At 31.7% G+C, this 12,570-nt stretch overlaps 1 protein-coding gene across 1 annotated transcript; it reads right to left on the bottom strand.

Annotated features, from left to right (window-relative positions):
* Positions 1 to 253: 253 nt before the first annotated feature.
* LOC138338897 (uncharacterized) lies at positions 254 to 4,367 on the bottom strand. Its single transcript, XM_069289981.1, has 2 exons — positions 3,988 to 4,367; positions 254 to 425 (listed from the first exon to the last, which is right to left on the bottom strand). Exons 1-2 carry the CDS (start codon positions 4,365 to 4,367, stop codon positions 254 to 256), a joined length of 552 nt encoding a protein of 183 aa, XP_069146082.1.
* Between the last annotated feature and the right edge of the window lie 8,203 nt (positions 4,368 to 12,570).

Below are 12,570 nucleotides of genomic sequence, written 5' to 3'. Positions count from 1 at the left end.
TTTTACACGTTATTAGTTAGGTTCATTATATTTTTTTTAATTTTTTTTATTTGTTAATATTTATTTTGGTATTTTGCATAGTCTAAAACTTCATTAACAAATTATTCAATGATTTTGAGTCACAATTACAAGCCCATAATTTGAGTCCATAATACTATTCAAATAACTATTAGGTCAAAAGCTAAGGGTGGCGAATTTTTTTTAGGTTTTTCTCTCCTCCTATAAGCTCTCACAGCCGCCAACCAAACACCAACTATTCTTCCTCTCCGACAGAAGCAAACAACAAACCAGGCATCTTCTTCCTTGCTCCACAACCGAAAATCCACCGGAAAGAACCAAAATGCCACCACGTTGCTGCAACTCTGACCAGCAGCAAACAGACCTCCATCACAAACTCCGGCGAGGAGCTCTTTGCTCCGATGAACCTGAATAATAAAAAATAAGTGACCATCATCCGGACCCCTTACCCCTTTCCCTCATTTTCGTTTTTCTACTTGTTTTGCAGGCCACCATAGTACTCGAAGCTCCAAGTTGAACCAAACCCACACCATTTTTCCCTCCATCCCGGCGATCAACGACACTTCAACAAACCAGGAACCATGGTGGCGTGCTTAAGATTTAAAATTCTTACTACCACCAACAACTTTCACCACTAGTCACGCTTCAAGATTTGGCTTTGTAAGTGTTCACTTCTCAATAATTTTTCTTTCTTTGGAGTGCTTTTTCCTTGATTAATATAAGTTTTAGTTTAAAAAAATTATTTATTCTATAATTGGTAACTCTCTGATTGCTCTAATTCTGCTTTGCTTTAATTAGGATTATATTTTGTTTAAAGCTATTCACTTCCTGTAATGTTTCCAGTGCATTGTCGTTGCTTGAGTTATTTTAGATAATGTTTCTCATATCATAGGTCAAAGTTGGTCGACAAAAAAATTTAGAAAAATGCTTAACAAATTCCCTTCGACATAACCTGAACTCGAATCTAATGTTTCGGGAATCATATAAATAATATTCTATTTTTCCTAAAATTAGATGGAGATTCCTTTTAAAGTTCATTTATTATTTATATTTCTTAAAATTTAATTAAATAATTATTTTTCGAATCACTATGACGTTTCCCTTATTTGAATAAAGTAGGAAATAAAATAGTACTCTCTTTTTTCTTCATTGAGTCATTTAGAATGTTATTATAGTACTTGTAATTTTTTATTAAATAAAATAATATCCATTTTTATTAAATTATTTGACAAATGTCTCCATAATTTAATACTAATAAAAGGATTATCTTTTATTATTAGACAAGATTACTTCGGCAACATGAAGAAAGAGAGTATTCTATAAAATGGAATATAAATATTTGAATTATTGTTTTATGGTTACAAAGTTTCGGTGATATATACTACACTGTTGAGCCATTATAATAAGTCTTCAAATAAGTCAGTGAATCACATAAATAAGTCATTGTAATACGTATCAAGTACAAAAAAAGAATGCACACTCATTACGTTCTAAGGAGGGATGTACTATGATGTATTGGCTTATGGCATTGAAAGTGTGTCGATAATCATTTTGGCACGTATGTTTTACTTTCATACTTAATTTTTTATATTTTATTTAACGCATGCAAGTTATTTTCAAATTAGTTGTTTATCTTAAAAGGAGTTCTCTTCTAGTCGATCAATATGTTTTGTATAATTTTAATATATTATTAAGATCATTTTCAACTAGTAATTGATCCTGATAACAACTTTTCATTATGAAAATCAAATTGATCAATTAGAGAAGATTCCGTTTAATATGAACAACTAATTGAAAACTAAAGCTTCATATGAAAAATATAATATTAAAAAAAATGAAGCGTGAAAAGAAAACCTACTTGTCAAAAGGAATATCAAAACATTTTCAACGTACATAAGCCAAAGAATCATGATAGATTCTTCGATCCTCCTTAGAGTGTAATGGAACCTTCATTCTTTTTAGCACATGGTACATATAATAAATTTATTATGAAAGCAAAATTGGCATTGTTTGAAGATTGGTTATAATATATCAATAGTGTTGTCTTTATCATTGAAACTTTCTATTCTAAACAAAGATTCAAATATTATTCTTCTATTTCCAGGACTCTCTTTCCATATGTTTCTCATATTCAGCTTGAATAATCTTGTCTAACAACAAAAACATTCAACCTTTATCACTATCAAAATGTGGCAATATATACCAATTAAGGTAATTAGAAAGGAAAATCTTTGTTTTGTAAAAACTACAAGTAAAATAATAACATTATAAATGACTCATGATAAGAAAAAAAGTAATACAACATTAAAACATTTCAATATTTAAGAACGTACTAATGATCAAGCAATTACACTTATTACATGTTTAGAGAAGTTAGAACCACATGTCAATGTTGTCTTGTTTACTGATTCAATCTGTAACGACCTGTTTAGTCATTTTGAGCAGTAGAGTTTATTTCTGGTAGTAACTGTCTGGGTCGACGGATCCCACGACGGACCATCATGGGCACGACGGGCCGTCGAGAGGGTCTCATTCCAAAACACTTAGATTCTGAAATTTGGGTACTGATATCGACTCTCTGAACTTCGCGAAGGAAGGGCAGGACGGACCGTCGTTTGCACGACGGACCGTCACAAATCTTTCCACAAAATTAACTCTCTGAACTTTGTGACAGACATGCAGTATGGACCGTCACATTACTGACGGACCATCACAGGCTGCGTAACCCTGACTGGGTCGGATTTCTGTTAAAAGTTTTTAATGGGGCGTTTTGGACTATTTATGACAAACTGTAGGAAATAAGGGGATAAGTTTAATAACTTATTTACTTGGAGGTTAAATGATATAACCTTGAACTAAATAGTGGGTTACTTTTATCATCTTTTATACTTAATTATATGATAATTAGGTTAAAAGAAAAAGAGATTGAATAAGGAAAAATCAGAAAGAAAAGGAGAGAACGATCGAGAGAAAGAGAAGAATGTAGCTTTGAGAAAGTAGATTGCTTGATCACAATTCTTAGCTGGAGGTAGGTTATGGTTTATACTATTCCATAGTAAACTCTAAATAGCGATTGATATGTATTGGGTAGTATTGTAAAGTCTTCTATATGGTTAATTGTGTGGTTGCATGATGTGATTATATAATTGTGATGAATTAGCATGAAAAGGCTGTTTAATCTTAAATCCTAAAACCCCTCTATTAATGATGATGCCTTGGTATAAAAGAAGGCTTGATGAACTAAAAGAATGAGGTTAATGGATCGGAGTGTCACGTTTCGACACCAGGATAGTAGGGGATCGGAGTGTCACGTTCCGACACCAGGATAGTAGTGGATCGGAGTGTCACGTTTCGACACCAGGATAGTAGGGGATCGGAGTGTCACATTTCGACACCAAGATAGTAGGGGATCGGAGTGTCACGTTCCGACACCAGGATAATAGAGAAAGAATGAATCTTGAATTATGCTAATATAATCAGGTTTAAAGAACCTATTTCCCAAATGAGTATGGTGTGGAGGCTTGAGTCCTCATGGGTACGCTTGGTGTTGTTATCAATGATCCTTGTACTTGTTGTTGTCATCTGTTAAGTATTATGGTTGATTTTATACTATTGTTTAATATATATTGATTTCTATTTTGAGTTGGCCGATGATATCTACTCAGTACTTGTGCCTTGTACTGACCCCTACTTGTATGTTTCTTTCATCAACTGAACCTTGATGTATGCAATCTCCCTTGACCTCAACTTGTGAACTTCTCTATCTAAAATAGCAACAGGCTCCTCTTCATAAGACAAATTCTCATCAAGAAGAACTGAATCCCAACGAATGATGTAGTTTCCATCCCCATGGTATCTTTTCAACATAGACACATGAAATACCGGGTGCACTCCTGACAGTCCTGGGGGCAAGGCTAATTCATAAGCTACCTCCCTACGCGCTTTAGAACATTAAATGGACCAATATACCTCGGACTAAGCTTACCTCGCTTACCAAACCACATAAACCCTTGCATGGGCGAAACCTTCAGCAAGACTTGCTCACCCTCCATAAACTCCAAGTCTCTAACCTTTCGATCTGCATATTCATTCTGCCTACTTTGAGCCTCTATAAGCTTTTCCAGAATGCATTTCACTTTATCTAACGATTCCCTCAGAAGGTCAGTACCCCAAGGTCTAACCTCAAATGCATCAAACCACCCAATGGGAGACCTACATCTTCTCCCATACAGTGCCTCAAATGGGGCTATATCAATACTCGAGTGATAGCTATTGTTGTATGAGAACTCTGCTAAGGGTAAGAAGTTATCCCAATAACCACCAAACTCTATCACACATGCACGAAGCATATCCTCCAAAACCTGAATCGTTCGCTCAGACTGACCATCGGTCTGATGGTGAAATCTCTCTTATTCATGTCTTGATGCCTTGAAGTTCAGGCATGGACTAGCTGTTTATTTATTTTAGCATCTTAGATACTCTTAGATTTAGTAATTTGAGGATAGATGTTCTTGTGGTGATGACTTCCAGATTTTGGGAATAATAAGTATTAAATTTTAGAAGTTATTTATTGGTTAAATTAATGAGTTTTAAGTCTTCCGCATTATATTATGTTTATTATGTTGAAATGTTGGGTTTTAGATTGGTTGGTTCGCTCACATAGTAGGATAAGTGTGGGTGCCACTCGCGGCTCGTTTTGGGTCGTGACAAACTTGGTATCAGATAAATGTACGAAGTTTACTTCTAAGTTATGGAAAACATTTCATGCTGAATTAGGTACTAGGTTGGATCTTAGTACTGCATTTCACCCTCAGACCGATGGTCAATCTGAGTGAACGATTCAGGTTTTGGAGGATATGCTTCGTGCATGAGTGATAGAGTTTGGTGGTCATTGGGATAACTTCTTACCCTTAGCAGAGTTCTCATACAACAATAGCTATCACTCGAGTATTGATATGGCCCCATTTCAGGCACTGTATGGGAGAAGATGTAGGTTTCCCATTGGGTGGTTTGATGCATTTGAGGTTAGACCTTGGGGTACTGACCTTATGAGGGATTCGTTAGATAAAGTGAAATGCATTCAGGAAATGCTTCTAGCGGTTCAAAGTAGGCAGAAAGAATATGCAGATCAAAAGGTTAGAGACTTGGAGTTTATGGAGGGTGAGCAAGTCTTGTTGAAGGTTTCGCCAATGAAAGGGGTGATGCGGTTTGGTAAGCGAGGTAAGCTTAGTCCGAGGTATATTGGTCCATTTGAAGTTTTGAAGCGCGTGGGGGAGGTAGCTTATGAATTGGCCTTGCCCCCAGGACTGTCAGGAGTGCACCCGGTATTTCATGTGTCTATGTTGAAAAGATACCATGGGGATGGAAACTACATCATTCGTTGGGATTCAGTTCTTCTTGATGAGAATTTGTCTTATGAGGAGGAGCCTAATGTTATTTCAGATAGAGAAGTTCGCAAGTTGAGGTCAAGGGAGATTGCATCCATCAAAGTTCAGTGGAAGAATCGGCTAGTTGAAGAGTCCACCTGGGAGAAGGAGGCTGATATGCAAGAAAAATATCCACACCTTTTTATAGACTCAGGTACTCTTTCTCTCCCTTGTTTTTCTTCCTGTGATCGTTCGAGGACGAATGATGGGTAAATTGGTATCTATTGCAACGACCTATTTAGTCATTTTGAGCAGTAGAGTTTATTTCTGGTAGTAACTGTCTGGGTCGACGGATCCCACGACGGACCTTCATGGGCACGACGGGCCGTCGAGAGGGTCTCGTTCCAAAACACTTAGATTCTGAAATTTGGGTACTGAGATCGACTCTCTGGACTTCGCGACGGAATGGCAGGACGGACCGTCGTTTGCACGACGGACCGTCACAAATCTTTCAACAGAATTAACTCTCTGAACTTTGTGACGGACATGCAATACGGACCGTCACAGGCTGCGTAACCCTGAGTAAGTCGGATTTCTGTTAAAAGTTTTTAAAGGGGCATTTTGGACTATTTATGACAAACTGTATGAAATAAGGGGATAAGTTTAATAACTTATTTACTTGGGGGTTAAATGATAAAACCTTGAACTAAATAGTGGGTTACTTTTATCATCTTTTATACTTAATTATATGATAATTAGGGTAAAAGAGAAAGAGTTTGAATAAGGAAAAATCAGAAAGAAAAGGAGAGAACGATCGAGAGAAAGAGAAGAACGTAGCTTTGGGAAAGTAGATTGGTTGATCACGATTCTTCGGTGGAGGTAGGTTATGGTTTATGCTATTCCATAGTAAACTCTAAATAGCGATTGATATGTATTGGGTAGTATTGTAAAGTCTTCTATATGGTTAATTGTGTGGTTGCATGATGTGATTATATAATTGTGATGAATTAGCATGATGAGGCTGTTGAATCTTAAACCCTAAAACCCCTCTATTAATGATGATGCCTTGGTATAAAAAAAAAGGCTTGATGAACTAAAAGAATGAGGTTAATTGATCGGAGTGTCACGTTCCGACCCCAGGATAGTAGGAGATCGGAGTGTCACGTTCCGACACCAGGATAGTAGGGGATCGGAGTGTCACGTTACGACACCAGGATAGTAGGGGATCGGAGTGTCACGTTCCGACACCAGGATAATAGAGAAATAATGAATCTTGAATTATGCTAATATACTAAGGTTTAAAGAACCTATTTCTCAAATGAGTATGGTGTAGAGGCTTGAGTCGTCATGGGTACGCCTGGTGTTGTTATCAATGATCCTTGTACTTGTTGTTGTCACCTGTTAAGTATTATGGTTAATTTTATTCTATTGTTTAATATATATTGATTTCTATTTTGAGTTGGCCGATGATATCTACTCAGTACTTGTGCCTTGTACTGACCCCTACTTGTATGTTTCTTTCTTTGTTATTTATGGAATGCAGCAAACGTGCCATCAACTTCGACTCATCCGCAACTCTAGCCAGTCTTCATCACGTCAGATTTCAGGGTGACCTATTGTTCCTAGCTCGGACTAGATTCTCTCTCATTCATGTCTTGATGCCTTGAAGTTCTGGCATGGACTAGCTGTTTATTTATTTTAGCTTCTTAGATAATCTAAGATTTAGTAATTTGAGGATAGATGTTCTTGTGGTGATGACTTCCAGATTTTGGGAATAATAAGTATTAAATTTTAGAAGTTATTTATTGGTTAAATTAATGAGTTTTAAGTCTTCCGCATTAAATTCTGTTTATTATGTTGAAATGTTGGGGTTTAGATTGGTTGGTTCGCTCACATAGTAGGATAAGTGTGGGTGCCACTCGCGGCTCGTTTTGGGTCGTGACACAATCAACCTATTATTTTTCAAATGGACATGTTATATATTCTTTTAGAAAACATTTGAGGTCTTGTGGACAAAAACATATATGATAGAAATTAATTTGTCCATCAGAAATCATCATTATCAACAATAACAACGTAGGTAAGACCTCAATTTTTTTTCTCAAAGAACCTGCAACAAGTACATTTAGAAAATAGCAGGTTTAATTGAACAAGGACATAAGTCTACATCCACTTCTAAGTATAGCTTCTTAAAATATATGTATTTTGGTGTAATAAATTAATCATTAATATACTTTTACAAATTAAAACAATTTAAAACCATACTCTATGTTTTATCGTTTAGTCATTTATAATGTTATTATTATACTTATGAATTTTTAAAATAAAAAATGTTCATTTGTATTAACTTATTTGACAAATGTCTTAATATTTAAATATTAATAAAAGGATTATTTTTTATTATTAGACAAGCTTATTCCAGCAACTTGAAAAAAAAAGAGTCTTCTAGAACATAATAAAGATATTTGAATCATTATTTTTGGTTACAAAGTTTTTGTGGTATATACTACACTGCTAAGACAATATAATAAGTCTTCAAATAATTACGTGGATCACATAAATTTGGTTATCATGATAAATTTATCGCATGTATCAAGTGTATACAAAAAGAATGAACATTTATTAATGTTCCAAGGAGGAATGTAGAATGTAACATGATTTATTGGCTTATGTGCGTTGGACCTGTATTGGTATTTATTTTGGCATGTATTTTTTATTTTCATGCTTGTTTTTAAAATATTTTTCTTAAGCATGCAAGTTATTTTAAAATTTGTAAGTTTATCTAAAAATGAGTTATCTTCTGGTTGATCCATATGATTTATATAATTTTAATATATTATTAAGATCGTTTACTATTAGTAATTGATCTTAATAACCGTTTTCCTTATGAAAGTCAAATCGTTCAATTAGAAGAGAATTAATTTAATATGAACAGCTAATTGAAAATTACAACTTGCATATGAAAAATATAATATTTAAAAAACGAAGCGCGAAAAGAAAACATATTTGTCAAAATGACTATCAAAATACTTTCAACGTGCATGACCCAAAGAATCATGATAAATCCTGAAAACCTTCTTAGAGTGCTATGGAACTTGCATTCTTTTTTTGCACATGGTATGTATAATAAATTCATTTTGAAAGCTTAATTGACATTTTTTGAAGATTGGTTACAATATTTCAAAAATAAAGTCTTTATCATTGAAATTTTGTAATCCTAAACATAGATCCAGATATTTTCTTTTATTTTTCGGACTTTATTGCACCATGTTTTTCATATTCAGTTTTAGTAAGCTTGTCTAAATACAAAAAATATCAACCTTTATTAGTATTAAAATGTGTCAATATCTACTAAAGAAGGTAATTGGAAAGGAAAAACTTCGTTCAATAAAAATTAAAAGTAAAATAATAACATTAAAAGTGACTCATGATATTAAAAAATTTCAATAGCTAATAACATATTAATGATCAACCAATTATACAAAATACATGTTTAGAGAAGTGAAAACCACATTTCATTGCGGTCTTGTTTATTGATTCAATTAACCTACCATTTCCAAATGGACATGTTATAGGTTCTTTTAGAAAACATTTGAGGTCACGTGGACAAAAAGTTCATATATATATGAAAAAATTAATGTGTCCATAATTTAGAAATGATCATTATCAACAACAATAACATATTCAGTATAATTCAACAAGTTAAGCTGAATAGATATAATGCATGTAGATCTTACTCATGCTTTTTGAAGTGATAATCTAGTTAATTTAGGAAATTCTCACAATACATAAGTACAATTGAATTGGTTCAAAAGGATGGATAAGGATAAATAACTTTGGGATTGAGACATAGTTGTATAATGAAAGTCTTAGATGCTACAAACAATACTAAAAATTAGGGGAATTTTCAAAATGTCAATATCTTAATATTTAATAGGAACTATTAAATATTTAGTAAAAATGTCAAAATTTTAATTTATATATGTATCTTATTTAAATTTTTATTATTTGTTTTAGTTTAAAGAATATAATTGTTAACTAACAAAAAGGAGAAATTTAGGGGAGAGATTTTCTTAAAAAAGGAACAAGTGTTTAAAAGTCTCATCAGTTACAAAAATTCAAAAATAAATACAAATTCAATAAAATAAACACAAAGAACTCATCCCACTTGTTCATTAAATTTCTAGTATCGGTTTTTAAATTTTCATTGTTAATACTCAATTTCTGTTGAAATGAATTCGATTAAATTGTGTTTTTAAAATTTATATTTTCTAGAATATTGTATCAACATCAATAGAATTTAGTATTTTAATTATGTACTCTATTTTTTTTCTAGAATCATGTATCTTTCCTTAATCGTATTCATCTGTAATGATTAGATTACATTAGAATACAATCCGTAAAATTTTTGTAATACAAATAAAAGAAATATATATTTGGCAGTTATGTAATACAATTTTGATCACTAGGATACAATTTTAGTTTCACTATCAAAGTAAAACACCGATTTAATTTAAATGGTTAAGTGAGTACATAAAATACAAATATTCTTGATATACAAATATGACGAAAACATAATAAAAAGAAACACAGACTTGTTGTCATTGAAATTGAGACTAAAGTAGGAAATGAGCACAATAAATACTCACATCAGTTGGAATACAAAATTGACTTTGTTAATGTATCATTATGATGAACACAAAAAAATACAAACTTTTTCTGAATACAATGTGAGAGTTAAATACAAAATGATCACAATAAAATACCCACCACAATATGATATTCAATTTTAATTTGAATTGTAAAGTGAACACATAAAATATAAAAGTTGATGGCATACAATTATAATGAAAACTTAATAAAAAAGAAATACAAACTTGTTGTCATTGAAAATTAAGATTGAAATACAAAATGAGCACAATAGATACGCAATTCAATTGAAATACAAATGTGAATTTGTTGGTATACATTATGATAAATACCAAATTAAAAAAATAGAACTTTTTTGTATACAAAGTGATATTGAAATAGAAAATCAACAATTTAAAATTAAAATTATCGTCATTTGCGTTTTTAGTAGAAAATTGTGATATTTGAAAAATAGAACAGTGTTGATTAAGTTGAATACCTCTAGTAATTCTATTAGATTCTGCCATTGGAGAGTGATTTAGAGTTTATCAAACCCAAAACGTGATTTCCACTATAAACAACAATTTTGAATGATGTAAACAAAAATAAAATCATAAAACAAATATTAGAAAATGGATAAAGACTCGTATTTTAAGAAAAGTAATTTTATGAATATCTTTATAAATATATTTTTTAATTTCGAAAAAAGAAGAATAGAGGAAGATTTTTAAATGAAAAAGAATTAGATTATGAAAATATGAAATAGAAAATAGTTCATTTTTAAAAAACATATAAGAGAGGATTAGTTGGAAAATTTGTAATTAAAATAAGATACAATAGGAAGTAAATTAAAATACACAACCCTTTCGAAATAATGACATTTTTGACATTTTTACTAATATTTATAAAGTATAGAGATTTTTACTAATTAAGTTAGATATTTGACTAAATTGCTAATTTTCTCTAAAAATTACTATTTTCACGTTGAACTTTTCTACTAAAATATTTTGGTTTAATTGACGAGAAGGAAAAAAAATAGCTATATTTTCATATGGCATAATGAAGAAATTTCTCCTCATCTTAATGAGAATATTTCCTTCACGATACCTTTTCAATGAGGTAATTAAGTGAAAATTATGAGTGATAAAATCGTATTCTACATCACAAAATTTTTCAGTGATTTGGCGTGAAAAAAACAATCGTTTCTTGCAATAAGGCAAGTGTTCAACAAAACTATTTTGTTTGTCAACATGCTCAAACGACATCAGTCATAATGAAATTAATCTTATTTCACAAAGCACTAATTAACTAAACCCCTTTATCAGTATATTATCAAACAAAATTATAAAAAGTTTAATAAACATCGCCTGTTTAAAGCCAATATATAGAACTCATAATGGTACAATCACTCAAATTAATATAAACAACAATGTTTGTACTTACCCTCTAAAGGTAAAGATACTATATCTGATAGACCCTCGATTCGAGTAAACATGTCACAAGTACTTGAAATCTTGTCTTTTTTAAAATGCACAAACTTATATTTAGTATATATTTCACTTGACAAAGTTTCAATTTTCGATCTCATTCATAATATGTCGGATCAATTCATTAGTAACATGTCCATACCAAGGGTCCGCTTGGAATCATCCGTGATCTTGAATATAGTCACACCAAAAGTGTAGACTCGGGTCAAGACACTTGATAGTCCATGTCATAGTGTGAATTATATGCACATTTTTTACAAATAATACAAAATACATATTTGTCTTGGAAATCCATAAGTCATAATGTGAATTGTTTTACTCAAAAATGAATTTAAAAAAATGGCTAAGTTTCAAAAAGTCAATTAATCTTATGATTTAAGAGAAATCAATTTTTTAAATTGACAGAGTCGCCACTTAATTTTTAGTAAAAAAATCAAGAAAAACATATAATTATTTTCAAAAAATTTAAACAGATAAAAATCAGTTGAAAAGGGGTTCGAAGTTCAAATATACATTTTCGAGAAGGTGTTAAGCCCTCGGAATGTCCTCTAACTCGCGGTTGACCGACGATTTGACTAAAATTGACTTTTCAAATTATAACTAAGGATATATAATTTATTTTTATTTATTTACTTTTTAAGAGGAACAACTAGCGGGAAATCTTCTATAGGAAATAATTCAAGTTGCAAGACAACTGATGAAATAAAACAAAACTAGGTAAATAAAAGAAGAAATATTATAATCTTGAACATAAAAAGAATAACGTTCTCTTGGGGAATTTAATCAAATAAAAACCAATGCAAACAAAGGTTAGTTCGACAAAAAATAATCAAATACAATAAAAGGTAAGATGAGGTAATAAACTTGGGCCTTCTCCCAAATTTCGAATTGATGAGATAGCAAGCCCAACTTTTTTTCAACTTGTCCTAAACTAAATTCATGGGTTTCAATCCACATTTTAAAGGAAAAATTAGCAAACTAGTCAAAATCCATAACAGAATTAGTAAAAACCTCACTACATTAAAAATATTAGTAAAAATGTCAATAATATTTTGAAAAACAATATGTAT

Source organism: Solanum lycopersicum, chromosome 10, assembly GCF_036512215.1.
Source record: "Solanum lycopersicum chromosome 10, SLM_r2.1".
NCBI classification, from domain to species: domain Eukaryota; kingdom Viridiplantae; phylum Streptophyta; class Magnoliopsida; order Solanales; family Solanaceae; genus Solanum; species Solanum lycopersicum.
The sequence above is the reverse complement of the archived record's forward strand: the minus strand, read 5'-3'. Positions and strand labels throughout refer to the sequence as shown.

Coding starts and splice junctions, on each gene's coding strand:
- LOC138338897 (XM_069289981.1), bottom strand. CDS start 4,367: ATGCTTCGTGCATGTGTGATAGAGTTTGGTGGTTATTGGGATAACTTC. Junction 426..3,987: donor CGAGGTAAGCTTAGTCCGAG/GTATATTGGTCC, acceptor TTTATTATTCAG/GTTCATCGGAGCAAAGAGCT.